The 26,342-nt window shown below is 44.0% G+C and overlaps 1 protein-coding gene across 11 annotated transcripts in view; it reads left to right on the top strand.

The window, feature by feature from the left end:
- Positions 1–26,342, top strand: part of BCAN (brevican) — a 51,661-nt gene that overhangs the window by 5,514 nt on the left and 19,805 nt on the right. For 5 of the 11 annotated variants that reach the window (XM_033174670.1, XM_033174677.1, XM_033174667.1 and 2 more), the window contains exons 2-6: positions 16,563–16,652; positions 16,955–17,347; positions 18,703–18,877; positions 22,246–22,373; positions 25,021–25,314. In XM_033174670.1, coding sequence (XP_033030561.1) covers positions 16,571–16,652; positions 16,955–17,347; positions 18,703–18,877; positions 22,246–22,373; positions 25,021–25,314 — 1,072 coding nt within the window. In that variant the 5' untranslated portion in view covers positions 16,563–16,570. Of the gene's footprint in view, positions 1–6,484; positions 6,583–6,635; positions 6,713–7,232; positions 7,255–7,755; positions 7,794–8,564; positions 8,781–10,653; positions 10,696–16,562; positions 16,653–16,954; positions 17,348–18,702; positions 18,878–22,245; positions 22,374–25,020; positions 25,315–26,342 lie in introns of those variants that run through there. The other 6 variants (XM_033174668.1, XM_033174673.1, XM_033174671.1 and 3 more) reach the window with 6 other exon arrangements.

Here is a 26,342-nt window from a genome sequence, read left to right as displayed (position 1 = left end):
GATCAAGCCAAGGGCCCAACTAGTCCAGCATCCTGTTCTCATATTGGCCAACCAGATGCCCGTGGGAACCCTCCAAGCAGGATCTGAGCACAAGAGCTCTCTCCCTTCCTCTGGTTTCCAGCAACTGGTATTCAGAAGCATTTACTGCCTCCAACCATGGAGGCAGAGCAGAGCCATCATGGCTCGAAGCCATAGATAAGTCTTCTCCGCGAATTTATCCCATCCTTTAAAGTAATCCAACATGGTGGCCATCCCTGCCTCCTGTGGGAGGGAGTTCCATAGTTTAACTATGTGCTGCATGAGGGACTTTCTTTTCTGTGTCTTGAATCTTCCAGCATTCAGCTTCATTGGATGCCTGTGAGTTATGAGAGAGGGGGAATAATGTTTCTCCACCCACTTTCTCTGCACCATGCATGATTTTATAAAAGTATAATGTTACCTCCTACTTGCCTGCTCTCTAAACTAGAAAAGCCCCAGTAAGTTTTTGAAGAAGTTACTCCTAGTGGCAAAGGAGGGGCAGGGGAGAGGGGCCCCATTTTGAGGTGCCAGCTGGTGGCATGGAAATTGGCATTCAGGAGATGGAGCGCAATTTAACAAAGAGTTCGCTTTTCACACCAACCAGCCTTCAGGGAGCCAGCTTTTGGCCAGACTCTCTTCCTCTTCCATCGCAGGGACATTTCAATCCTCAGAAGCTTTGGAAAAAGCCAAACAAATCCTCTGGGTGGGGGTTGGGAACAGTGCGGGATTAAACCCTGTGTGGAGGCCCCTAGGCAGTTGAAATATCGGAGCTCAATTCCAACTGAAAAAGAAATAGTCCAAGTTTCCAGTCCTTAAAGCTGTGAAGATGGCTTTGAAAGTATTTGAGCACTGTCTGGTGCAATCTCAAAAGCTGGGCACCTTGTGGATTGAAATGCCTTGTTTTTCAGGTTAAGCTGCTGCATCAGAAGGTTCTGGAGGAGAGGAGTCCTAAGCCCCCTCTGAACTGTCCGCACGTCATTTAAGACCTTTGGGACTTGCATTTGGTGCAGAAACAGCTGCAGGAGGAGACAGGATGTGTCCCTGGGGAGAGACACAAAGGCAGGACAAGAGCAAGGCATTTATGAATGGCCTAGAGATGGCCTTAGAGCTCAGCGGCAGATGCTGCGCTTTGCCACTTTCATTCCCTAGTATCTCTAGGTTGTGTTTGGAATGTATCCTGCCTGAAATCCTGAACAGCCACTGCCAGTCAGTGCTGACAATACTGGGCTAGATGGTCTTGTGGTCTGACTACAGTTGTCTTCTCAAATACGGTATATAGTCTCCATTAACGTTTGCCAAGAGTGTAATTTTTTATTAGTAGTCAGTTCTGGTCTAGGTGGAACAACGGTATGACTCAGTAGAAAGCCACTTCCAGTTTGAATCAGCAATTTACCCAGAACCATGTGGACTAGAACCTTGGTTTATTTTGAGTAAGCTGAGTAGCAGAATACTTGCTTAGCATGCAGAATGTCCCAGGCTCAGTCCCTGGCATCTGTATGGAGCTTCTGTTTATTTATCATGGAGCAGAAGTGCATTCACACAGCTTTGGGTTTCAATAGCCCTTTCCCCCTGTCATTCAAAACATCTAGAGGTCACCAGGTTGGGGAAGGCCAATGTATTTTTCCAGCAAAAGTAAACCACAATCAAGGAGTGAAAACCCTTTTATCTGTTCTCGGCACCTGTTATTCAGAAGCAGAATGCCTTCAGACATAGAGGTTTTGGTTGCTTATCATGCAAAATAGTCACTGATAGAGATTAGACAAACAGAGGAGGAGAAGTCTATCTAAAGGCATCAAAGATAGTGGATCCATTCAGTGGCCATGAGTTCCATAAGTTGCACTGTGCACACAAGTCTTTTCTTTTGAATGTCTCGCTACATGCTCCAATACCTCTTTGCATGCAGAAAACGAGCGCCAGGCCTTCTCTTCTGTTTTTCCACTGTGCGGCTCCTTCAAGAGGTAGCACCCAAGCTCACAGCCCATTACCATTTATTCTGCCATGTGGGTAGACTGGGCCAAATTAGCTGTTCTCAGGGAAGTGTGTGGCTGTGCCAGCAGGTTGTTGAGGCCTCTGGTCCCAGTTGGCTTCCCCAGAGGCTTCAAAAGACCCTGGGCAACAGCCCAGATTTGCTTGGTCATCAGTCTAGACCAGTCTATCTATCGGAGGAAGGTTGTGTAAATGAGCTCCCCCCCCCCCCAGCCCCGAGAATGTATTATTTGCTTAATACTGCCTTCACCAGCCTGGTGCCCTCCAGATGTTTTTGACTCTATCTCCCATCAGCTCTGACCACTGGCCAAACTGAAGGGCCAGATGGAGTCCAGACAACCTCTAGAGCAGAGGCTCCCCAACCTTCCCTTCCATGGACCACTTGAAAAAGGCTGAGGGTTTCTTGGCAGACCGCTCAGATTCTTCCATGTGCTGTAGCAATTGTCAGTGTGCTGTGCTAGATACTTTATGATTTTTAATTGCGTTTCTATTGTTTAATTTATTTCTTACAGATGGTGCTACAATTTGCATTGCAAAGAATTCAGATTGTAAGACAATAAAATACAATACAAGAAATAAAAGAAGTGATACAAATATAATTAAAACCACTATGAATAGTTAATTTTGATGGATGGTCCATCTTCCCTCTTCAGTCGCATAAGATGAGCTTGCTGGATCAGGCCAATGGCACATCTAAGCCAGCATCCTGTTCTCACTGTTGCCTGCTAGATGCCCCCATGGGAAACCTGTAAGAAGGATCCGAGCACAAGAACCCTCTCCCCTCCTATGGCTTCCAGCCACTGACATTCAGAAGCATTACTGTCTCCGACCGTGGAGGCAGAACACAGGCAGTGGCTAGTAGCCATCCATAGCCTTCCCCGTCATAAATTTGTCCTATCCTCTTTTAAAGCCACACTACCGCATGTGGGAGGGAGTTACATAGTTTAATTATGCGCTGCGTGAAGAAGGACTTTCTCTGATGTTAATTCCTTGTAATAAAGATAAATTTTCTGTAAGAAAAAAATATAATATAATAATAATAATTTATTATTTATACCCCGCCCATCTGGCTGGGTTTCCCCAGCCACTCTGGGTGGCTTCCAACAAAATATTAAAATGGTAAAATATGTTTGTTTTTTGTTTTTAAAAGGACTTTCTCAGAAATCGACGGAAGACTGAGAGCTGCCTGAAGGAAGCTTGCACACCAGTGGTGTCCCACAGACCCCACTCTGAGAGCTCCTGATCTAGAGGCAACCAGGTTGGGGGCAGGGTTTGGCTTCCATAAGCAGGACGGACAGGAGGTTTGTGTGTGACAGGACAGTGATTCACAACAGGAGCAAGGTGGCTGGGGGGGAGGAGGAGAGAGAGACAGACAGACAGACAGAGAAGAGACAGAAAAGTGGCTTCAGAGCAGCTAGAGGCATCTTCTGTCCAGCATCTGGAACCTTCCTCTTTTGCCAGGATGCAGTCCAAAAAAACCACATGCCAGTCTTCTGCCTGCAGACACAAAGAGATGGCCCACATCCGCCCTTTTAGGCTGCTGCCAATTTCTCTTTCCTGCTGCATTTGGGGGCTTATCTCCCTCTCTTAATACCAACCACCCCGTGGTTTCTTAGAGCGGGCCCAGGAACATTCTCTCTGCCCCTTGCCAAAGTCAAAGATTTATAGTTGTCAAGCTTGAGCGCTGAAAACTAAGTGGGCACCTTGGTGTGTTTGTGTGTTCACGAGGCAACACCCTCCACCCGCCGTTGATCCCACAAGGCAGCTCCCTCCCCCCCCCCCGTTGATATTTTCCAACCTGCCAACTTCTGGAGTCATGTGTGTGTGAGAGAGAACTGCAGCTGTGATGATGGGAAGTCTTTTTATTCCGATTAGTTAGACCACTTGATAGAAATGTTTAAACAGGTCAGTTGTAAAGAAAAGCCCAGGGTGCAGCCAAGAATGCCACCAAAGCCTTGACATCTGGAGTTTTTTTATTACTTGGTCTGCTTTCCAAAGTGGTGAAGAAACCTGCTGATACGTACTATGAGGATACGTATCCATCATAGAATTGTAGAGTTGGGACCCCAAAAGTCATCTAGTCCAACCTACTGCAAAGCAGGAGTCACAAATAAAGAATCCATACAACCTCTGTTTAAAAATCTCCAATGAAGGAGAAAGTCCGCAACCTTCCAGGGTAGTCTGTTCAACTGTCAAACAGAGGGAGTTCTTCCTATTTTTCAGTTGGAATCTTCTTTCTTGTCATTTGAATGCATTGCTTTGGGTCCTTCCCTCTGGAACAGTCAGAAACAAGCTTTTTCTGTCTTCCATGAGACAGCTGTTCAGATATTTGAAGATGGCTATCATTATCACCTCAGTCTTCTCTTCTACAACCTAAATATCCCCAAGTCCCTCAACTCTCCCTCATAAGGCTTGGTTTCCAGACCCTTCCTTGATCATCTTGGTTGTCCTCCTCTGCACACCTTGCAGCTTGTCAATATCCTTCTTAAACTGTGGTGCCCAGAACTGGAAATAGGAGTCCACATAGGGTCTGACCAAGGCAGAAAAGAGTGGTACTATTACTTCCCTTGATCTGAACACTAGACTTCTCTTGATGCAGCCTAGAATTCTATTAGCTTTTTTATTGGGGGGGGGGCTAAGATCTGAGGATGTTGTGCAAAGCTCAGAGGATGAACAGTGTTCATTTTTGGCCACATCCACACCACATGTTTAAATAACTATGATGCTACTTTGAACAGTCATGTTTTCCCCAAAATAATTCTGGGAAGTGTAGTTTGCTAAGATGCTGAGAATTGTTAGGAGGCCCTTATTCCATTCCCAGAGCTACAATTTCCAAAGTAGTTTAACAATCCTTCACTGGGAACTCTGGGAATTGTAGTGCTCTTAGTGGAATAGGGACTCTCCTAACAACTCTCAGTGCCTGTAATAAACTACAGCTCCCAGACTTCTTTGGGAGAAGCTTAAAGTGGTATTGTAGTGCTTTAAACACATGGCCCTATGCTCCTTCAGCTCATTTTTGCCTCGTCCCATCTCTCTGATTTCCATATCAGCATATAAAACGCTGCAGAATCTTTGTGTACTTTGTGGAATCGTACACATGACAGCATCAACAACTAGTGAGTTCTCCTTTCTGCAGATAAAATATACGGACACAGGGGGTGGGGGCGCAGATAGCGGTCTTTAAGTGTGCAGATGAGAATATTTGAAGCATGCCCCTGCATTCACCTCTGAAATAGTTGGAAAGATGCCTGAGTGCACCTGTGATTCGGCCCCTGCTGCATGAGTGGCAGGGCAGGGAATGCTCCCTCAGGAAGGTGAGGGCTTTCCATCATCATAGCTTGTGTGGATGATGCTTCTTCTTGGACATTTGCCAGGGCTTGGACACAGTGCTGCTGACTCATTCTGCAGCTGCAGAACGCTACTTCTGTGAGCCTTAACACGGACGGCCTCCTCTCTTTCTCTGTATGGCCACAGGGCACCTTTGTGAGCTAAGCCAAGCCTGCATTTGCATCATACAGGATGCCGCTTTAAACAGTCATGGCTCGCCTTAAAGTATTCTGGGAGCTGTGGTTTATTTAGGGTGCTGAGAGTTGTTAGGAGGCTCCTATTCCCCCTCACACGGATAGTTTCCGGAGCAGTTTAACAATCAATCCCTCTTCCCAGGGAACACTGGGAACTGTAGTTCTGTGAAGGGAAGAGGGGTGTCCTAACAGGACACTTAACAAACTACAGCTCCCAGGATTCTTTGGGGGCTATTTAAAGTGGTATGGTACTGCTTGAAATGTATAATGCACATGGGGACTATTTCTCTCTGCTTGGCCTTCCTTATAGGGCTGTTGTGTAGATAAAGGGTGTGTGGATAAAAGATGAAAATTGGGATACTTGATTTAAACGTATCTTGGGTAAAAATGAGAATTTTGTGCTAAGAGATTCTGACTTCTCCTGGCCAGCTAAAAGGAAGCTCAAGTCACAGACCAATAACTGTTTCATGAGTATGAATTCAGAACTGATGGAGCTGGCTGGACCGTGCTGTGCCATTGAAACTATACATACAGAATGGTTTAACAGTCAGTCCCTCTTCCTAGAGAATTCTGGGAATTTTAGCTCTGTGAAAGGTATGGGGGTCTCCTTATGAGCTCTCGGGACCCTTAACCAACTACACTTCCCAAAATTATTTGGGGTAGCCTTGACTGTTTAAAGTGGTATAATAGTGCCTTAAAAGGATGGTGTGAATGTGGCAAGGGGGGGGGGATGATTCTGAATGGGGAGGAAATAGGATGTCTGTTTCATACACATGCATGGCTATGCGCACATGCACACTTTCCCAAGGAGGCAAAAATTTGGTCCTTAAGGTATGTGGGAAAGGTATGTGGGGAAGGGAAAGAATGCGGCCCCCTGAGCCTCTCTTTCTGGCCCTCAGGACACTCTCCAGCCCACAAACGTCACTGCCCCTGCTTCACACCCTCCTTGAGTGTTTTGGCCTGGCTGGGATGTGCCCTTCAACCCTGAAAATGCCTCTTGCTTCTCTAGATGAAGAACAAGTGTGAGCATGTGAAAAAATTAGCCTCCTGTAGAAAGGTAACATGTTTGCCTCTGGCCCCACCCATTACTGGCATGTGGCCCCCAGAAGGCTGTCCAGAAGGGAATGCGGCCCTCAGGCTGAAAAAGATTCTCAACTCCTGGCTTAGGATAACCATAGAGCTACATGGTACTAATATGAGTGGTAGCAGTGCTTTCTTGTGGCTCCCAATAAAAGCTACTTAACTGAAGTTTTTGAAAACCGGAGCAGGGAAGCTGAAGTTCCTCAGGTTCACATGGAGCTACTCTCTGCTCACCTGGACCACTATTTGAAGATCCCATCCCACCCCACAAAATGAGAATTTATCTCTTTCACTGAAGCTGCTTTAAATCTTTCCACACCTGAGAAATTTGTTCCTAGATCTGCTGAGAAGCCAGAGAATGGATCAGAGTGAAAATTAAGTAGCTTGCAATTGAGTGGGCTGGCTTTAATCTTGCAAACTCAGCCTGTGGGCAACTTAATTACAGCTAATGTTGGAGAGAAAGCTTCAGTCAGGCCAAATTTCGTCCCAAGTTTTTAAAAGGGTTGCTTCCCAAAATGTCCTCATTTGATTTTCTCTTCAATTTCTGGAGTTTTCTCCTGGAGAGTCTGAAATTACCTGGTATTGTTTTCTTCTTCTCTTCAAAGCACTAGGAATTATATTGAGAGAAACTTCTTAGTTTAGAGAAAAGGTAAGTTAGAGATGACATGACAGAAGCGTATACAATAATGCATGACATTTAGAAAGCAGATGTTGAAAAGTTTTTCTCCCTCTCCCATCATGACACTATAAGGAGGTGGTCTGTCAGATATTTGAAGCCCAGTCATATATTTCCATTTAGTTTTTAATAAAAATTTAGGTCTTGCACCAGAGTAACATGTATCTGTCTAAGATAAAAAGAGGTCTTGCACAAATCCTTTGTATTATTATCATTATCACCATCATTATTATTATTAATTTTATGGTAAAAGCCCAATGTATATATCTGATTACAATCTCTGAGGTAATCCCTCACATGTACTCTTTAGATAAGAAAATAGTTTGTTGAAACTGGGAGGTGCCTTCCACAAACAGCAACTGAAATAGGCTGCGTCTATAATTGGGGCCGCTGAAAAAAAAAAGCCAAAATGGCGTAGGTTATGCTCAGCTCAGGTGGGGAGCGAACAGAAGTAGGGGTTTATTGGTAGAGACTTCCAAATCGCCACACATACGACAACCCTCCAATCCCAGGTTATTTTTCTCTGTTGATTTTTTCCTCCAGCAAATGTACAAGGAAAGAAAGGAAGGAACTCACCCCTCCATTTTGATGATGCCAGTGTTGTACAGGTGTTGCAAAAAACTTAAGTACATGAGCAGCACCGACTCCATAATAAGCTCCTGCCTAAATGGAAGCACCCACAGAAAGCACAAGTTAAGATATAGGCCTACCGTGAGGCAGAATGAGGCTGCTGCCTCAGGCAGCAGATACTGAGGGGCAGGAAGTGGAGGCAGCTGTACTATGTGTGCCCCATGGCCTACCCAATGCCCCTTAAGCTAGCCTGTTCCCCATAGGTGCTATGGAGGATGCTGCCCAGGAGCTAGCACCCAATTAAGATTCAACTGCCAGTCCGTCAGACTGTCGTACATGGAATGGGAGGGAAGGCGCCATATTGTCATTCACCTCAGGCGGCAAAATGTTTCGGGCCAGCCCCAGATACAGCTCTTCCTTCATACACTCTGGTTCCTGTGGGATGATTCTGCCTGTGCTGTTGTCAGATAACCTTCCCTATTTGTACTTCATTTCCACCATGGGATTCAGAGAGAGAAATAGTACAGGAAAAATACAGCGCCACAAAGTCAAACATGGTGGGGAGTACAACATTAACTGCCTGAGAACCTGTTAAGATTTATTCTCTGGAGGAAAACAGAGACTGGTGAGGGCATTCTTTTCTGAATGCCCCTGGCACAAAAAGAACACCCTTGCCATAGCCCTTTTTTCTTTTTCTCCTTCCAAATAATAACTCTTTAACAAGGCAGAAGGGAAGAAAAGAATCTTTGGCCAGTCTCCGACATTCAAACAGGGAATGAGGGAAGGACATGGGGCCTGAATTGAATCTTAAAAGGCCTCGTCCCTGTGACTAATCAGAGGGAAGGAGACCTCGTTTTTCTCTCACACTGTGGGCCTGGGTGGCGGTGGTGGCAGCCCAAATGGAGCCAGTGAAGCTTTGCTAAAGAGACGTATGATTAAAAAAAGCTCTCAGGAACCACAGAGCATAAAAGTTGGCCACTCTTTTAATTTAGGGGCTTCCTCAGAATTTCCAGTTGAAATTCACGTTGCTGAGCTCTGCAAAGGATGTCCAATTCTCAGGGCGTTGACCTGAAGTTGTAGGGTTTTAACTTTCTCCTCAGAGTCCCCACAGCGGGGCCATTTTGCTGCGTGCAACAATATGGTGGCCATTGCATGTGCAGAAGCTATTTGGGGGTAGCGTTGACTCTTAGGCCAAATTCACACCATACATTTAAATCATCACGAAGCAATCATGACTTCATTCAAAGGATTCTGAGAGCTGCAGTCTGTTAAGAGTGCTGAGAGTTGTTAAGAGACCCTATTCCTCTCACAGAACTACAGTTTCTGAGTTTCCTGTGAAGGGTGATTGATTGTTAATGCACATGGGGAACTGTAGCTCTGGGTGGGAAATTGGAGTCTCCTAACAACTCTCAGCTTGTTGGGATAACCAGCTTCTGGGATAACCAGTCGTCTGAGAGCCTGCTCCAGCTGGTTATGATGGGTCCGCTGGTTATGAAGTTTTCCTGAAGGTCGTGAGGAGTTTTCGGGAGTTGCAAAGGTTCTGAAGAGGATAGGATAGGCAGCAAGAAATAGAGCTTAATAGGGCAGCAAGAAATAGAACTTAATAGGGCAACTTAATTACAGCTAATGTTGGAGAGAAAGCTTCAGTCAGGCCAAATTTCATCCCAAGTTTTTAAAAGGGTTGCTTTTCTCTTCAATTTCTGGAGTTTTCTCCTGGAGATTCTGAAATTACCTGGTATTGTTTTCTTCTTCTCTTCAAAGCACTAGGAATTATATTGAGAGAAACTTCTTAGTTTAGAGAAAAGGTAAGTTAGAGATGACATGACAGAAGCGTATACAATAATGCATGACATTTAGAAAGCAGATGTTGAAATTTTAATGCATGACATTTAGAAAGCAGATGTCAGATATTTGAAGCCCAGTCATATATTTCCATTTAGTTTTTAATAAAAATTTAGGTCTTGCACCAGAGTAACATGTATCTGTCTAAGGCTTGCACAAGAGATAAAAAGAGGTCTTGCACAAATCCTTTGTATTATTATCATTATCACCATCATTATTATTAATTTTATGCTAAAAGCCCAATGTATATATCTGATTACAATCTCTGAGGTAATCCCTCACATGTACTCTTTAGATAAGAAAATAGTTTGTTGAAACTGGGAGGTGCCTTCCACAAACAGCAACTGAAATACGCTGCGTCTATAATTGGGGCCGCTGAAAAAAAGCCAAAATGGCGTAGGTTATGCTCAGCTCAGGTGGGGAGCGAACAGAAGTAGCAAGAAATAGAGCAAAAGGTGTGGCTGAAGGCAGGAAAGAGGTCAAATAAAAAAGAAGACTGCAGTCGGTAGTTTCAAGTGCACTCGGTATGAGCGAGCTCTCTGTCTCTCTGTCGTTCCACTCATCTCGTCTCTCTAGGCTTGTCTCGTGCTACTCGTCTCTCTAGGCTTGTCTCGTGCTACTCGTCACGGAGCTAACAGGAGCAGGGCTATTTATTAGCAAATTATACAGCGTCATAACATAAGCATTAACCAATAACAGCATTGCAATAATCAGTGTTTCCGGGCGGGAAACAAGTCCTGTGACCGTTACCAGGAGGCTTCCTGGTGCGCTTTCGAGCAGGTGCGGAGGGATCCAGGCACCAATCTCCGGCCAGATCTCCTTTCCTTCCGTGCAGTGGCACGGAAGGATAAATGAAGCGGCAAAAGCGTGGGAAATCCCAAAACGTATTCCCACATCAGCTCCCTTAAAAAGCTACAGCTCCCAGAATCCTTTGGATGAAGCCATGACTGCTTCATGGTGCTTTAAATGTATGGTGTGAATGTCGCCTATGTTTACTCAAAAGTAAGTTCCAATGAATTCAGTGGATCTTGTGCTTGGGGAAACGAGGTTGGGTTGCAGCCTTGGTGAATTAATCATATGAACTTTTGGCCACTTAATAAATTGATTTAGATCTGGAATCTATTTGTGTATGAGAAATAAATGTTATCTTTGTTTTTAATGATGTTATACTTTGTTCTTAATGATCTATGAGTTTGTTGCAGGGGCATTCCACCGTGACGTGTGTGACATTCAGACAACGTTTTCAGTACATTTGTAATTATTTTGACCCTAAAACAACTGCTGGTTCAAAAGCAATTAATTGACATCTGTCATTTATGTCTTAAGATATAATTAATTTGATTTGGAATATTTTTTATGTTGCCTGAATAGAGATACAAATTTTTAATTTTGCGTGACGTGTGTGACCATTTTGCAAATGTTTTCCCCTCTCTTCTCAAGTTCTTTGAATATTTCTGTGAATTCTTGTAACATTCATGGAAATAAAAATTATTAGAATTAAGCCATATATGTGTAATTCCAAAAGAGGGGTTTTAGGAATATGAAGTAGAAATACTTAGGCTAAAAGACAATAAATAGTACTGTGACGTGTGTGACATTTAACGTGACGTGTGTGACCGCATATGATTTTTTTTTCCTAATGAAACCCTTAAAAATATCATTTGTGTGGATAATTGTTATCTTTTTACAGATTGAGGTTAACAAATTAATAAACATTAACATAAAAGTGGAATTGGACACAAAGCAATCATCTTTAATGTTTGCACAACTTGTAAAGGTAAAGGTACTCCTGACCATCCCCCTTCATGGATCACTGCCTTGTCGTGGCGAAGGGGCTTGAATTACTCAGGGAAGCTATGGACAGGTCAAGAAGGACAGGTCATAGTGGAGAGTTTGGACCAAACGTGATCCACCTGGAGAAGGAACTGGCAAGCCACTCCAGTATCCCTGCCAAGAAAACTCCATGGACAAAGACAACAGGCATATAAAAGATATGACGCTGGAAGATGAGCCCCTCAGGTCGGAAGGCGTCCAACATGCTACTGGGGAAGAGCGGAGGACAAGTACAAGTAGATCCAGAGCTGATGAAGCGGCTGGGCCAAAGCCGAAAGGACGTTCAGTTGCTGATATGCCTGGAAGTGAAAGGAAAGTCCAATGCTGTAAAGAAAAGTATTGCATAGGAACCTGGAATGTAAGAACCATGAACCTTGGAAAGCTGGATGTGGTAAAAAATGAGATGGCAAGAATAAACATTGACATCCTAGGCATCAGTGAACTAAAATGGACGGGAATGGGCGAATTCAGTTCAGATGACTATCATATCTACTACTGTGGGCAGGAATCCCGTAAAAGAAATGGAGTGGCCCTCATAGTCAACAAAAGAGTGGCGAAAGCTGTACTGGGATGCAATTTCAAAAATGATAGAATGATCTCGATACGAATCCAAGGCAGACCTTTTAACATCACAGTAATCCAAGTTTATGCACCAACTACCAGTGCTGAAGAAACTGAAATTGATCAGTTCTATGTAGACTTACAACACCTTATAGAAATGACACCAAAGAAGGATGTTCTTCTCATTATAGGGGATTGGAATGCTAAAGTAGGGAGTCAAGAGATAAAAGGAACAACTGGCAAGTTTGGCCTTGGAGTTCAAAATGAAGCAGGGCAAAGGCTAATAGAGTTCTGTCAAGAGAACAAGCTGGTCATCACAAACACTCTTTTCCAACAACACAAGAGACGACTCTACACATGGACATCACCAGATGGGCAACATCGAAATCAGATTGATTATATTCTCTGCAGCCAAAGATGGAGAAGCTCTATACACTCAGCAAAAACAAGACCTGGAGCTGACTGTGGCTCAGATCACCAGCTTCTTATAGCAAAATTCCAGCTTAAACTGAAGAAAGTAGGAAAAACCACTGGGCCAGTAAGATTCAATCTAAATCAAATCCCTTATGAATGCACAGTTGAAGTGAAGAACAGGTTTAAGGATTTAGATTTGGTAGATAGAGTGCCTGAAGAACTGTGGATGGAGGCTCGTAACATTATACAGGAGACAGCAACGAAAACCATCCCAATGAAAAAGAAATGCAAGAAAGCAAAGTGGCTGTCCAATGAGGCCTTACAAATAGCGGGGGAGAGAAGGCAAGCAAAATGCGAGGGAGATCGTGAAAGATACAGGAAATTGAATGCAGATTTCCAAAGAATAGCAAGGAGAGACAAGAGGGCCTTTCTAAACGAGCAATGCAAAGAAATAGAGGAAAATAACAGAATGGGGAAAACCAGAGATTTGTTCAAGAAAATTGGAGATATGAAAGGAAGATTTCGTACAAAGATTACCACAATTAAGGACAAAAGTGGAAAGGACCTAACAGAAGCAGAAGACATCAAGAAGAGGTGGCAAGAATACACAGAGGAATTATACCAGAAAGATATGGAGGTCTCATACATCCCAGGTAATGTGGTTGCTGAACTTGAGCCAGACATCCTGGAGAGTGAAGTCAAATGGGCCTTAGAAAGCCTGGCTAACAACAAGGCCAGTGGAAGTGATGATATTCCAGCTGAACTATTTAAAATTTTAAAAGATGATGCTGTTAAGGTGCTACACTCAATATGCCAGCAAGTTTGGAAAACTCAGCAGTGGCCAGAGGATTGGAGAAGATCAGTCTACATCCCAATCCCAAAGAAGGGCAGTGCCAAAGAATGCTCCAACTACCGCACAATTGCACTCATTTCACACGCTAGCAAGGTTATGCTTAAAATTCTACAAGGCAGGCTTAAGCAGTATGTGGACCGAGAACTCCCAGAAGTGCAAGCTGGATTTCGAAGGGGCAGAGGAACCAGAGACCAAATTGCAAACATGCGCTGGATTATGGAGAAAGCTAGAGAGTTCCAGAAAAACATCTACTTCTGCTTCATTGACTACACAAAAGCATTTGACTGTGTCGACCACAACAAACTATGGCAAGTTCTTAAAGAAATGGGAGTGCCGGATCACCTCATTTGTCTCCTGAGAAATCTCTATGTGGGACAAGAAGCTACAGTTAGAACTGGATATGGAACAACTGATTGGTTCAAAATTGGGAAAGGAGTACGACAAGGCTGTATATTGTCTCCCTGCTTATTTAACTTATATGCAGAATTCATCATGCGAAAGGCTGGACTGGATGAATCCCAAACCGGAATTAAGATTGCCGGAAAAAATATCAACAACCTCAGATATGCTGATGACACTACCTTGATGGCAGAAAGTGAGGAGGAATTAAAGAACCTTTTAATGAGGGTGAAAGAGGAGAGCGCAAAATATGGTCTGAAGCTCAACATCAAAAAAACTAAGATCATGGCCACTGGTCCCATCACCTCCTGGCAAATAGAAGGGGAAGAAATGGAGGCAGTGAGAGATTTCACTTTTTTGGGTTCCACGATCACTGCAGATGGTGACAGCAGTCACGAAATTAGAAGACGCCTGCTTCTTGGGAGAAAAGCAATGACAAACCTAGACAGCATCTTAAAAAGCAAAGACATCACCTTGCCGACAAAGGTCCGTATAGTTAAAGCTATGGTTTTCCCAGTAGTAATGTACGGAAGTGAGAGCTGGACCATAAAGAAGGCTGATCGCCGAAGAATTGATGCTTTTGAATTATGGTGCTGGAGGAGACTCTTGAGAGTCCCATGGACTGCAAGAAGGTCAAACCTATCCATTCTCAAAGAAATCAGCCCTGAGTGCTCACTAGAAGGACAGATCCTGAAGTTGAGGCTCCAGTACTTTGGCCACCTCATGAGAAGAGAAGACTCCCTGGAAAAGACCCTGATGTTGGGAAAGATGGAGGGCACAAGGAGAAGGGGACGACAGAGGATGAGATGGTTGGACAGTGTTCTTGAAGCTACTAACATGAGTTTGGCCAAACTGCGAGAGGCAGTGAAGGATAGGCGTGCCTGGCGTGCTCTGGTCCATGGGGTCACGAAGAGTCGGACACGACTGAACGACTGAACAACAACTCCTGACCATCAGGTCCAGTCGTGTCTGACTCTGGGGTTGCGGCGCTCATCTTGCTCTATAGGCCGAGGGAGCCAGCGTTTGTCCGCAGACAGCTTCCAGGTCATGTGGCCAGCATGACAAAGCCGCTTCTGGCGAACCAGAGCAGTGCATGTAAACGCTGTTTACCTTCCTGCTGGAGTGGTCCTGCAGCAATTCACCTTTGTGAGAAGGGTGAAAGGCTTTCCTGTTCCCTTTCACACAGAGAAATGGAGGCCTCCTCTACGATGCTACTTTCCAGCTGCAATTTATATAAGTACTTATATTAAAAATAAATAATACATAGACTAGTTTCTAGGCCATATTTTGTTGGACTCAAATTCCCATCATTCCTGACCATTGGCTAAGCTGGCTGAGGAAGATGGGAGTTGTAGTCCAGCAACATCTGGAGGGCACCAAGTTGGCTGATTTAAGTGTAATTGGGTCCTGGGCTGAGCTAATAATGTCCAGTACCTAAATGGGAAGCATCACCCCAAATTGGCCTGCCTCAGACCGTCTGTCTTCTGTGACTTTGGAATGAAACAGTCTTTGCAAAAATGCCAAAGCTGGTGATGCTACAAGCTGTGCCAAGGCCGCTTAGAAATAAATTATAGGAGATACTGTTCAATGAAGCGAGTGAAACAAGGCCCGTCATGCAGAAACCCTTCAGACAGTACTGACGAAAGGTCATGGTACTTGTAAAGAAGAGTCTGCCCTTCAGAAGAATCTGGCCTAGACAATGGTGGGGGTGGAGAATGTGCCAGTGAAATGTATTTTGCTGGCTGACATTTTCCCTGATAGCAGTTGATCCGCAAGTGCAACTTCAATTACCTATTGGCAGCCACTGCTCTGTGCCAAGGGAAAGCTTGGCTACAGCTCCAAGGATGTTGGTTTCACTTATTGGGCACCATGTGATGCCAAAGAGCAGCTTTTGCCAACCTGGTGCCGTCCTAAAGTTTTGGACTACATTTAGACTCCTCCTATCGTTGGAAAATGGGTATTTTAAAACCACATTTGCACCATACATTTAAAACACTATCTTGCCACTTTAAACAGTCATGACTTCCCACAAATAATTCTGGTTATGGCTGTAGCTCATTGGTAGAGTACCTATCTTGCATACAGACAGTCCCAGGTTGTCCCTGGCAACTCCAGGTGGAGCTGGAACAGGGTCCCTGCCTGAAACCCTGGAGAACCTGACAATACTGAGCAAGATGGAACGATGGGCCTTTTATCAGTGTAAGGCAGCTTCCTATGTGCTATTACAGGAGCTGCAGTTTGTTAGGGGTGCTTAAATTTGTTAGGAGCCCCACTATTCCCCTCACAATATCCAGAGAGGTTTAACAGTCAATCCCTCCACCTAGGGAACTCCAGGACTGTGATCAGGTATAATAACAGAGTGTTGGACTCGGACCTGGGAGACCAGGGTTCAAATCCTCACTTGTCCATGAAACTCACTGGGTGATCTTTGAGTCGCTGCCTCAAAGTGTTACCTGTCTCACAGGGCATTAAATGAGGGGAGGGGGTGATAATGTATGCTTGAGCTATTTTGACAAAAAAGTAGGATATAATACAATGAATAAATAAAATAAAATAATAAACACTGTATTCTGTTAGGACAAATGGCCTCTTTGTGTTAAACTAACAAAGTTTATCCTCCAGTTAACTTCTTTAGGATTAAAATATTTCTTTTTTTAAAAAATCTTGTATGGAAAAACAGTCCAACAAAGACATTTCTTAATTTTTATTTCTTTCAGGTACTTGGAAGAATGCTGGAGCTAGCATTTGTTTTGGATTTTCTTCTGCCTATCTTTCTAATACTTTTTATATTTCCCCCTCTCCCTGACAGAAACCATAATGGCGTATATCCTGCTGGTATTCTCTACCTTTGCCCAGGCTGTTTTCACGAATGCATTCAGCTTCTCCAGGGAAAGCACAGGTAACTGGGAACTTGGGGCTAGTCTACAACAGCAGGCAGAACTGGATCTGCTGGTAAATCTCTGGGAGATTTCCAGTAGATCGACAAGACTTTCTAAGACCCCCCTCTGACCGAATATTTAAAGCAGTATCACACCACTTTAAACACTCCTGACTTCTCCCAAAGAATCATGGGAACTGTAGTTTGTTACAGGGGTGTATAAAATGATGCAGCCCAGGACTGAGGCCATGGGCTGTTATTCCTACATCTGCCCTGTGCGTGCCAAATGTAAACTTCTCATGTTCTCTGCTTCTCCCTTCCAGATGACCTCAAAGCTCTGCGGGTCTCCATTGCCAAATACCCACCAGTCCGAGCTGTTCTTTCCGGCAGCCTCACCATCCCCTGCCACATTACCTACTTGCACCCACTGCCCACTTCCGGGACTGTAGGCCGCCGGGCTGTCCAAGGGGCACCCCGTGTGAAGTGGACCTTCATCACAGAGGGCAGAGAAGCAGAAATCCTGGTCGCTCGGGGCCTGAAGGTGAAGGTGAGCGAAGCCTACCGCGACAGAGTCTCCCTGCCCTTTTATCCAGACTCACCAACAGATGCCACCTTGGTCCTGAGTGAACTGCGGTCCAACGACTCTGGGGTGTACCGCTGCGATGTCCAACATGGGATCGAGGATGGGCATGACCTGCTGCAGGTGAAGGTCAAAGGTAACGTTGTGCAACGTTGTTGCTGAAAGGGCTTGCTGTGTTTATTGCAGATTCAAGTCCCATAGCACTAGGCCTGATCTCAGAAAACACCCATTCTAATTGTGGAGGTTTGGGGGAATGAAGGACTCAGCCACACTTTTGCTTCTCCTATGCCAGAAAGCACAGGTCTGTGTGGTTTGTCTTGTGTTTTCTAGGCATGGGTCTGGTTGTTTTTCTACTGGTTCTGTTGCTTTCATTGGAAAAACCTGCACTTTAGCACTGAATTTAAGTCTGCAGTAAACCCAATTGGCGTTTACTTATTTCAGCAGTAAAACCACGTTTTCCCAGAGGAAAGCGGCAGGAGAAGCAGAACTCTGCATGAGCCCTAAGTTTTATTCAGTTTCAAAACTAACACAAAAAATAAAGCCATGTTGCATTCAGAACTGAAAAACATCAGTCCCCCTGCCCACCCAGCACTCACCCCTACTTGGGATTCCTAGCAACTGCCTCCGACCATGAAGGCTGAGAATAGTCATGGGCATAACCAAGGGGGGACGGGGGGGCAGCTGCCTCCCCCACCCGATCAAGTAAAACAATAGAAATACTTAAATATCTGACCAATCTCGTCGGCTCTGCCCCCCCAACAAAAGTCCTCCCCCCCCCCCCCACAAAAATCCTGGCTACACCCATGAGAATAGCTATCATGGCTAGTAGCCATTGATAACCGTATTTAGTTTAGAGAAGTAGTGAGTAAGAAGCAACATGATAGAAGTTTATAAAATTATGCATAGTATGGAGAAAGTGGATAGAGAAAGGGTTTTCTCCCTCTGCAATAACACTAAATCTTGTTGACATCCAATGAAACTGAATGTTGAAAGATTCAGGACATAGAAAAGAAAGTACTTCTTCATGCAGCACATAGTTGAACTACAGAAATCATTCCCACAGGTTGCAGTTAGGGCGACTGATTTGGATGACTTAAAAAGATTAGACAAATTCATGGAGGAGCAGGCTATCGATGACTGCTAGCAACAATGGTTATGCTCTGCCTCCCACAGGCATCTGGTTGGTCACTGCGAGAACAGAATGCTAGACCAGATGGACCCTATGCCTGATCCCACAGCACACTCTTATGTATTCAAATACATACTGCCCTGAATATGGAGATTCCACTAAACCTTTATGATCACTAACAGCCACCAACGGACCACTCTTCATGAATTTATCTAATCCAAAGAATCCTAGGACAATAGTTTACCCTCCACAGAGCTCCAATTCCCAGCACCCTTAGCAAACTAGAGTTCCCTGGATTATTGGAGGAAAGCAATGCACTTTCAGTTTGCTCTAAATATATGATGCCTTCTCCCATATTCTAGGAGTTGTGTTCCTTTACCGGGAAGGCTCTGCCCGCTATGCTTACACCTTTGCCAAGGCCCAGGAGGCCTGTACCAAAATAGAAGCTGAGATTGCTACACCGGAGCAGTTGTATGCTGCCTATCTCAGTGGTTACGAGCAGTGTGATGCAGGCTGGATCGCCGACCAAACCGTCAGGTAGGTAGGACTTCGAAGCTTGGTCAGTCTGTGGCATGAGGTGAAAAATGTCCTGCTACCTGTAGACATTTCTTTATTAAATGCATTTATACCCTACCTTTTTCTCCAAGGAGCTCAAAGTGGTGTACATAGTGCTCCTGCTCCTCTTCCTCATTTAATCCCTACAATAACCTGGCAGGGTAGGTTAGGTTGAGAGGTAGTGATTGGCCCAAGGTCACTCTTGGCTTCATGGCCAAATGGGGATTCAAACTCTGGTCTCCCAGGTCCTAGTCTGACACTTAACCACCAAACTGGCTCTCTTTATTAAATTTTGAAGTGTGAATTAGTGACATAATGAATGAATAGAACATCAGTCAAACTGGCCCCTTTCTTTCTTTCTTTCTTTCTTTCTTTCTTTCTTTCTTTCTTTCTCTTTCTTTCTTTCTTTCTTTCTTTTTCTTTTAACATTCCTCTTTATATTTAAAATTATTTTTCAAGTACATATATAGAATAATTACAGTTCAAAGAGCCAGGCTTTTATATATCTAGTTTTTCTTTTCTTGTAGAATTGGTATAGAATGAAGGCACCTGTGGTAATAATCATTATACAATTGAGTTTAGAATGATAAATTATAGTTTACAAATTATGTTATATGCCCCCAATAATGGATATGCATTGACTGAATCAAATTATAGAATTTTAGAGTTGGAAGGGACCATGAGGATCATCTAGTCCAACCACCTGAAAAGCAGAAATCTCTTTTTTGCCGAATGTGGTGCTCAAACCCACGACCCTGAGATTAAGACCTTCACATTATAATTCCAAGAGAGAATAAATGGAGTTCATTCTCCTGCAAACTTGTTATTTTGCTGTCTTCCAAATTTTAGAAAGCTAAACATCAATAGAAACAGCTATTGGAAGATTACCATTCTGGCTGCTGTGAACAAATGAATGATCATTTAAAGGTCTTCCTCTAGTATTTTTCTTAATCAACTTTTTATCCGCAAATTAAAAAAAATATTAAAATGATTATTTAAAAAGTAAGACATGATAATTAAAAAGTAAGATATGATAAAGAAATATAGTAATAAAACCATCAACTCACATTAAGGATACAGTTACCACCAGTATACCCACATGTCCAAATAAGTATCCATACAAAATTGTCTATATGAAATACAGTATGTTCAAATGGAGCCCAGCAGTGAAGTCCTACTCAGACCATTGCAGTCCTCCTGTTAAAAGGTTATCTCAAGCAGCAAATGATAGAAAATACCCCTCTCTCTGTGCCAGAGACCTTGTATTTATGCATGCGTATACATGTACACACATGGATCTGAAATCTGGAAATAGAATGTTTCTGTTATTTGAGATTATCTTCTGCTCTGCAACCTACAGAGCAGCCTTCCCCAACCTGGTGTTCTCCAGATGTATCCGGTAATCAGGGTAGACTGCCCTGGAACAATCAGGCTCTACATGCAGCTCTCATGGCTCATCACTATTAAGAGACCAGTCCTCCACAGATTTCCCTAATCCTTAATTTAGTGACCCCTCCCCCCATTATCACTTATTTTTCTTATCAAAGGAAGGCCAGCATTCTGGATTCCCAACTCCAGGTAGCAAATTCCACACTCATGCGCTGTAATTTGTGATGCACAAAAGTGCAAACACATACCATACCATTTATTTGTGCAATGGGGAAAGAGTACTGGGAAATGCCTGTCTTCAGAGGAACTTCATCTGCAGTCTTTCCCAACTTGGTTTCCCTTCAGATGTTTCAGACTACAACTCCCATTAGCCATTTTGGAATGCAAATCCCATCAGCCCCAGGCTGTATGGCCATGCTACCTGGGAGTGGTTGGAGCTGTAGTCTAAAGCATCTGGAGGATACCAGGCTCACATAGGCTGCATCAGAGGTTAGGCAGGTGGGGTGGCTTTTAGGTGGTAGAAACCTTTCCAGGATAGGGAGGGCTTGGCCTCTTTTGGAACTGGGTGTTTGATACAGTGCTAATGAGAAAATGTGACTCTCAAGCCATCTTTTAAGAACTCGTCGTTTTTATTAGCTTTGAATTTCAGGAATGGTGACATTTTTATGGAGCTATAAAAGCCCAAGATTTATGCTGCCTCCAGGATCAGAGGCACAGCGTGTCTCTGCATATCAGTTGCTGGGGAATAGAGCCAGAAGGTGGCCATTGTGCTTATGATGTACTGCTTGTGAACAGGAGGTTGGACTACCTGGGCCTTTGGCCTGATCCAGCAGCCGGGCTCTTTCAGTATTGACTAAGGGCTACACACATTATGAAAGCAGCACTGACATTGTGGAATATCCCTCCCGCTTTTTCTGTAGGCATTGCATAAGTGAAATTCAAACTCCCTGCAGCACTTCTTTGAAATGGGGTCAGTGGAAACTGTTCATTTTAAAAAGAAATATATTTTTTAGAAAGAACCTGTTCAAAACCTCACATTCCCAGTGGGGTCACTGGGACCACAAGGGGGCATGCAGTCCAACTAGAGAACCCGCCACCCCATCACTTTTCTTTTCCAAATGTTACCTGGTAGTAATGGGGTGGGGGTGGCTCATGGGAGAGCATCAGGCACACCTTTGATGCTGCTTTGAGGAATCATGGGAAGTTTAAGACTGTGGTGCCCCTGGATGCTAATGGCCTTTCTTGGGAAATAAAGAACTATGAGAAGCCAGATTTCCTATGGTTCCTGGTTCCCTTCATGAAATTGTGCATGTCTATTCTAATGGAAGCTTTGCCTAGGGAGAATCTTAGGAAGTGTCTCAGGGGCTCATATCCTCCCTACCTTTTTAAAAAGCTAAACCTTTTTTAAAAAGTGCTTTACATTGCTTATAGGGCAGCAGGGCATACCGTAAAGCTCAGCACTAAGGAGACCCCACCCATCCACCACCTTAATTTCCCAGAGGTATATATAAATATGTTAGCACATGCCATTATTAATGCAAAGTTGAATGGTATACTCTCAGCAACTGTAGTTAATGCTTCAATGTGTCATACTTAATGGCATCACCAGGGCTGTTCCCTGTGACATTCCCCTAGGCCTCAGGTTTGGGCCATAGCCATCCTCCCTGAGTGGTGCCTTCCTCTTTAGCAATTGACTCCTTCTAGGCCCTGGAATTACAAGCTGTGGGGATATCTCTACTGACCCTTCTGACCCTTGAGGAGTCTCTGAACCAGTCCTCAGAGTCTGGTGACAGAGGGGTGCCCTTGAGGTTCAGAGAAGTTCTTGCTAGCCCCAGTGACATCAGCTGTATGTGGAATATGCCAATGAGTAGTTCCGTCTCTTTCCCTAATCTGCTATTGGTGGAGGGCTCTGATTCGTCCTAGTCTAGGGCTATGACACTGAACACTGTTCTTATCTTCAGGTACCCCATACAGACCCCTCGTGAAGCCTGTTACGGAGACATGGATGGATTTCCAGGTGTCCGTAACTATGGGGTTGTGGACCCAGAAGACATGTATGACGTCTATTGCTATGCTGAAGAACTGTATGGTGAGTTAGATTGCCAAAATATCCTTGCCCTTTGAAATCAGAGTCTTCATGTTGCCTTTTGCTATGGGATGTATAGAGTAGCTAACTATTGCATTGCCCGCTGAACTTGTGATCCATTCCATCAAATACAGCCCATCAACCAGACACTTATTCATTCATGTCATTGTTTTATACCCCACCCTTTCCTCCAGATCAGAGCTTACAACACAGCATACTACCACAACATTGCAGGTTACTATCAGTGAAGAGCTCTGGACTTCCGTGAGGCGGAATTTCCCTTTTTAGTCTCTCTCAATCTCAACAAATGAGATACCACTTAAAATATTGCAAAATGATATCTCATGCCTATGCATTTAGCCCATAGATCAGGGTTCAGCAAACCTTTTCAGCAGGGGGCCGGTCCGCTGTCCCTCAGACCTTGTGGGGGGGCGGACTATATTTTGGAAAAAAATAATGAACGAATTCCTATGCCCCACAAATAACCCAGAGATGCATTTTAAATAAAATGACACATTCTACTCATGTGAAAACACACTGATTCCCGGACCATCCGCAAGCCGGATTTAGAAGGCGATTGGGTCGGATCTGGCCCACACGCCTTAGTTTGCCTACCCATGCCAAAAACCTTCAACCAGTGTGATGAGTCCCACAGGTGAGTTGCATTGCCACATGAGGTAGTTTGTTGCAAAGCTGTTGCTTCCATGATTCCAGTTTTCCAAAGGACCAAACCAAAGGAGCACTATGTGTGTTTCTTGACAAGGAGGCGTTCTTCTGATGAAATGCTTGTTTTATCAGTTTCCATGAGTGCTGCAATGTGGCAAGAGAAAGGTACAAGCCATTTTAAAAATAAGATACGTATTTCTGGCCAGCTACATGCTCATGCCTTTCTCCTGCCCCATTGCAGGACTAGTTTTCATTTCATTGTAATGCTGAGGAACAGTACCGGTAGGTATGTTGCTCTCTGAATTGCCATTTTAGGGTGAAATAAAATTAAGTTGTTAATGTCTGATGCTTCATTATGTTTTTTATATTCTGTTGGAAGCCACCCAGAGTGGCTGGGGCAACGCAGTCAGATGGTCAGGGTATATGTAACAATTGTTGTTGTTGTTGGCACTATTAAGTATAAATCAAAAATGAGAAAATGAAAGTGGGACTAATGTCGCAGCTTGGGAGTCAGAGGTGAGTCTCAAGTCTGGACCGCTTGAAGATTCCATATTATCTCCTCATATTCACTGAATTGCTGGAGAGGCTGTGGAATGTGTGGTGGGCATATAGGAAAGTGGCTCAGTTCTGAGAAGAAGCATTGGTTGAAATAAAAGTAATTGCTGGACAAAACACTTTTAAATGTCCAAAGCTGGCTCAGCTCAATCATTTTACAAGAGGTAACATTAACCTAATCTGAATAAGATATATTTTACTAGCAGCCAGGCTTGTAATAATGAGATACTGGAAGAATTGGAGGGTGCTTCTTTGGCAAACTGGTACAATGAATTATGACAAGTAGCACCTGTGGAAAAATTGGTTAATAAAATAAAACTGGCACAAGGTTTGAAACATAAGGATGCTTTCACAATAGGTTGCTCCAGCTTTATTATGTACATGGCTGGAAATGAAAACAGAGGGCTCAATTCACAATATGAAACTTTCTGGTTAGCATAAAGTGTACATTGCCTTCTCTGCAAATGGTTGAATGAGATAGGCACTTATTATCCTATTTGGATGTTATTTCTGGTGTATTGCATACATTTTATCTTCTGGGCCAGGGTGGGATGTTTTATTTTAAGTTTTACAATGTTGTAAGAATTTAATGATGAAAATTTAAAACAACAACAGAGCATACTATATAATGTCATGTAAAATAAACCTAAGTACATTATTAAAAACTGCAACACCAGTCATTTGCACCTGTCACTAAAACATGCATAAACTCACTGAGGAGAGAGTCCCGTAAAGAGGGTTCCACCCCAAGAATGCCGTGCCCCATGTCACTGCCTTGCCTGCCACCTGAACTGAAGGAAGAAGCCCCCTCTTCTCACACCAAAGAGCAGTACCTAAGTGCTTCTCCCCAGATAACAATCTTCAGAAAGCCCTTATGTAACATTAATTTACTATCTAGCACAAGAGTGGGAAACCTCAGGGCAAGAGGCCAAATACAGCCTTCCAGGCATCTATGTCCAGTGCCTGGGACTCTTCCTTGGACCCTCCCCAGGCCACACCTCTCACTGGTCCTGCTCTGCACCCTTCAAGTATTTTTGCCTGGCTGGGATGTTTCTTTGTCTTAAGCATTTTAAAATGGGGTGAGGAACCTGTGGCCCTCCAGATGTTGCTGGACTACAACCCCCAACATCCCTGACCATTGGCCACGCTGGTTGCAGGGACTGATGGGAGATGGAAGTCGAATAACACATACTTTGTAACAGCCTAGGCTGCTTGGAGCTTTTTGAAATATTAATCAAATATTTTGAAATATTAATCAAATATTAAACACAATTTATAAATGTGATTAAATAAATAGAACATCTGGAGAGCCACAGATTAACCATTCCTGTTATAACAGATAAGTAAATATGCTTCTTTTAATTCAAGCCAAAGCATGTTTTGTTCTTATCTCTTTAAACACTGACACCCGACTTGTCTCTGGTTGCAGGAGAACTGTTTGTGGTGAGCTCTCCAGAGAAATTCACTTGGGAGGAAGCCAAAGCTGAGTGTAAGTCTCTGGGAGTGGAGATTGCCACGACTGGCCAGCTGTATGCAGCATGGAATGAAGGTCTGGACCACTGCAACCCTGGCTGGCTGGCAGACGGAAGTGTGCGGTACCCCATCGTCACCCCACGGGAGAAGTGTGGAGGAAACGTCTCAGGAGTGAAAACCATCTTCGTCTTTCGCAACCAGACTGGATTTCCAGATCCCCAAAGCAAATATGACGTATATTGCTTTAGAGGTAACAATCCTTCTGGCATGGCTAAACTATGAGTAGGTTTGCCACCTTGCTCACCTGGAGGTCAAAACGCAAGATAAATTCAGTCCATGAAATTTTTCCAATCATTTGCCAGGAAGAGATGCACCTGCAAAATTTCTCTGTCTTAGAGGCTCCTGTCAAAAGCACAAGAGCAGAGCCAGTGGGGGAAAGGTGGCAACTCTATTCACTTGAACCATTACTTCTAGGGCTCATCCACACTCACCTTTGCTTTGTTCATTCTAGGCACAGGTCCACTCTTTCTAGGTCTGTTTCTGGGCGGTTTTTCCTATGTCTTGGTGCTTTCCCTGAGAAAACCCATGTTTTACTGCTGAATCACCGCAAACACCAATTGGGTTTGATGCAGATTGCTGTTTGCTCCAGTTCTGCAGTAAAACATGTGTTTTCCAAGGGTAAGTGTTGGGACAAAGAAAAACTGCTTGGACACAGACCTGGAAAGCCCAGACCTGTACGTAGAAAGCACATAGCAAAGGTACATGTGGATGAGCCCCTAGTTTGCTAATGTTTTATGTGATTTAATTCCTGCAGGGTCCTTGGAAAGGTTTTGTTATAGTGGCACTATTAGCCAAGTCTGGGCCCTCAAAGGAGGCACCGTCCAGATTTGCTTTTATATAGGTAGGTGTGTGTGTGTGTGTGTGTGTGTGTACACACACGTACACACACACACACACACACACACACAAACCCTGCCAACCCACCCAGAATGATAGACAAAGGTACCCCAGGGGATTGCCACCCATTTTTACAGTTTAAAACAAGCTGCAGGTCTTTGTGACACACTTTAGACTGCTCCCATGTTGCAGGTGGGATTCAGTCAAGTACTTGCAACATTGCATTATCAGCACATTCCTTAATGTGGATTTGGCACTCTTGCACAACAAACCTGGTCCTCCTCACCCTGCCTCCCTAAAGTCCTAACTTCTTGAGGTGGAAGGAAAGTGACAGGAAAATGCACTGGAAAGTGTGTGCATGGGGAATAACAATTGCTAGAG

This window comes from Lacerta agilis, chromosome 17 (genome assembly GCF_009819535.1).
Source record: "Lacerta agilis isolate rLacAgi1 chromosome 17, rLacAgi1.pri, whole genome shotgun sequence".
NCBI lineage: Eukaryota > Metazoa > Chordata > Lepidosauria > Squamata > Lacertidae > Lacerta > Lacerta agilis.
The sequence above is the reverse complement of the archived record's forward strand: the minus strand, read 5'-3'. Positions and strand labels throughout refer to the sequence as shown.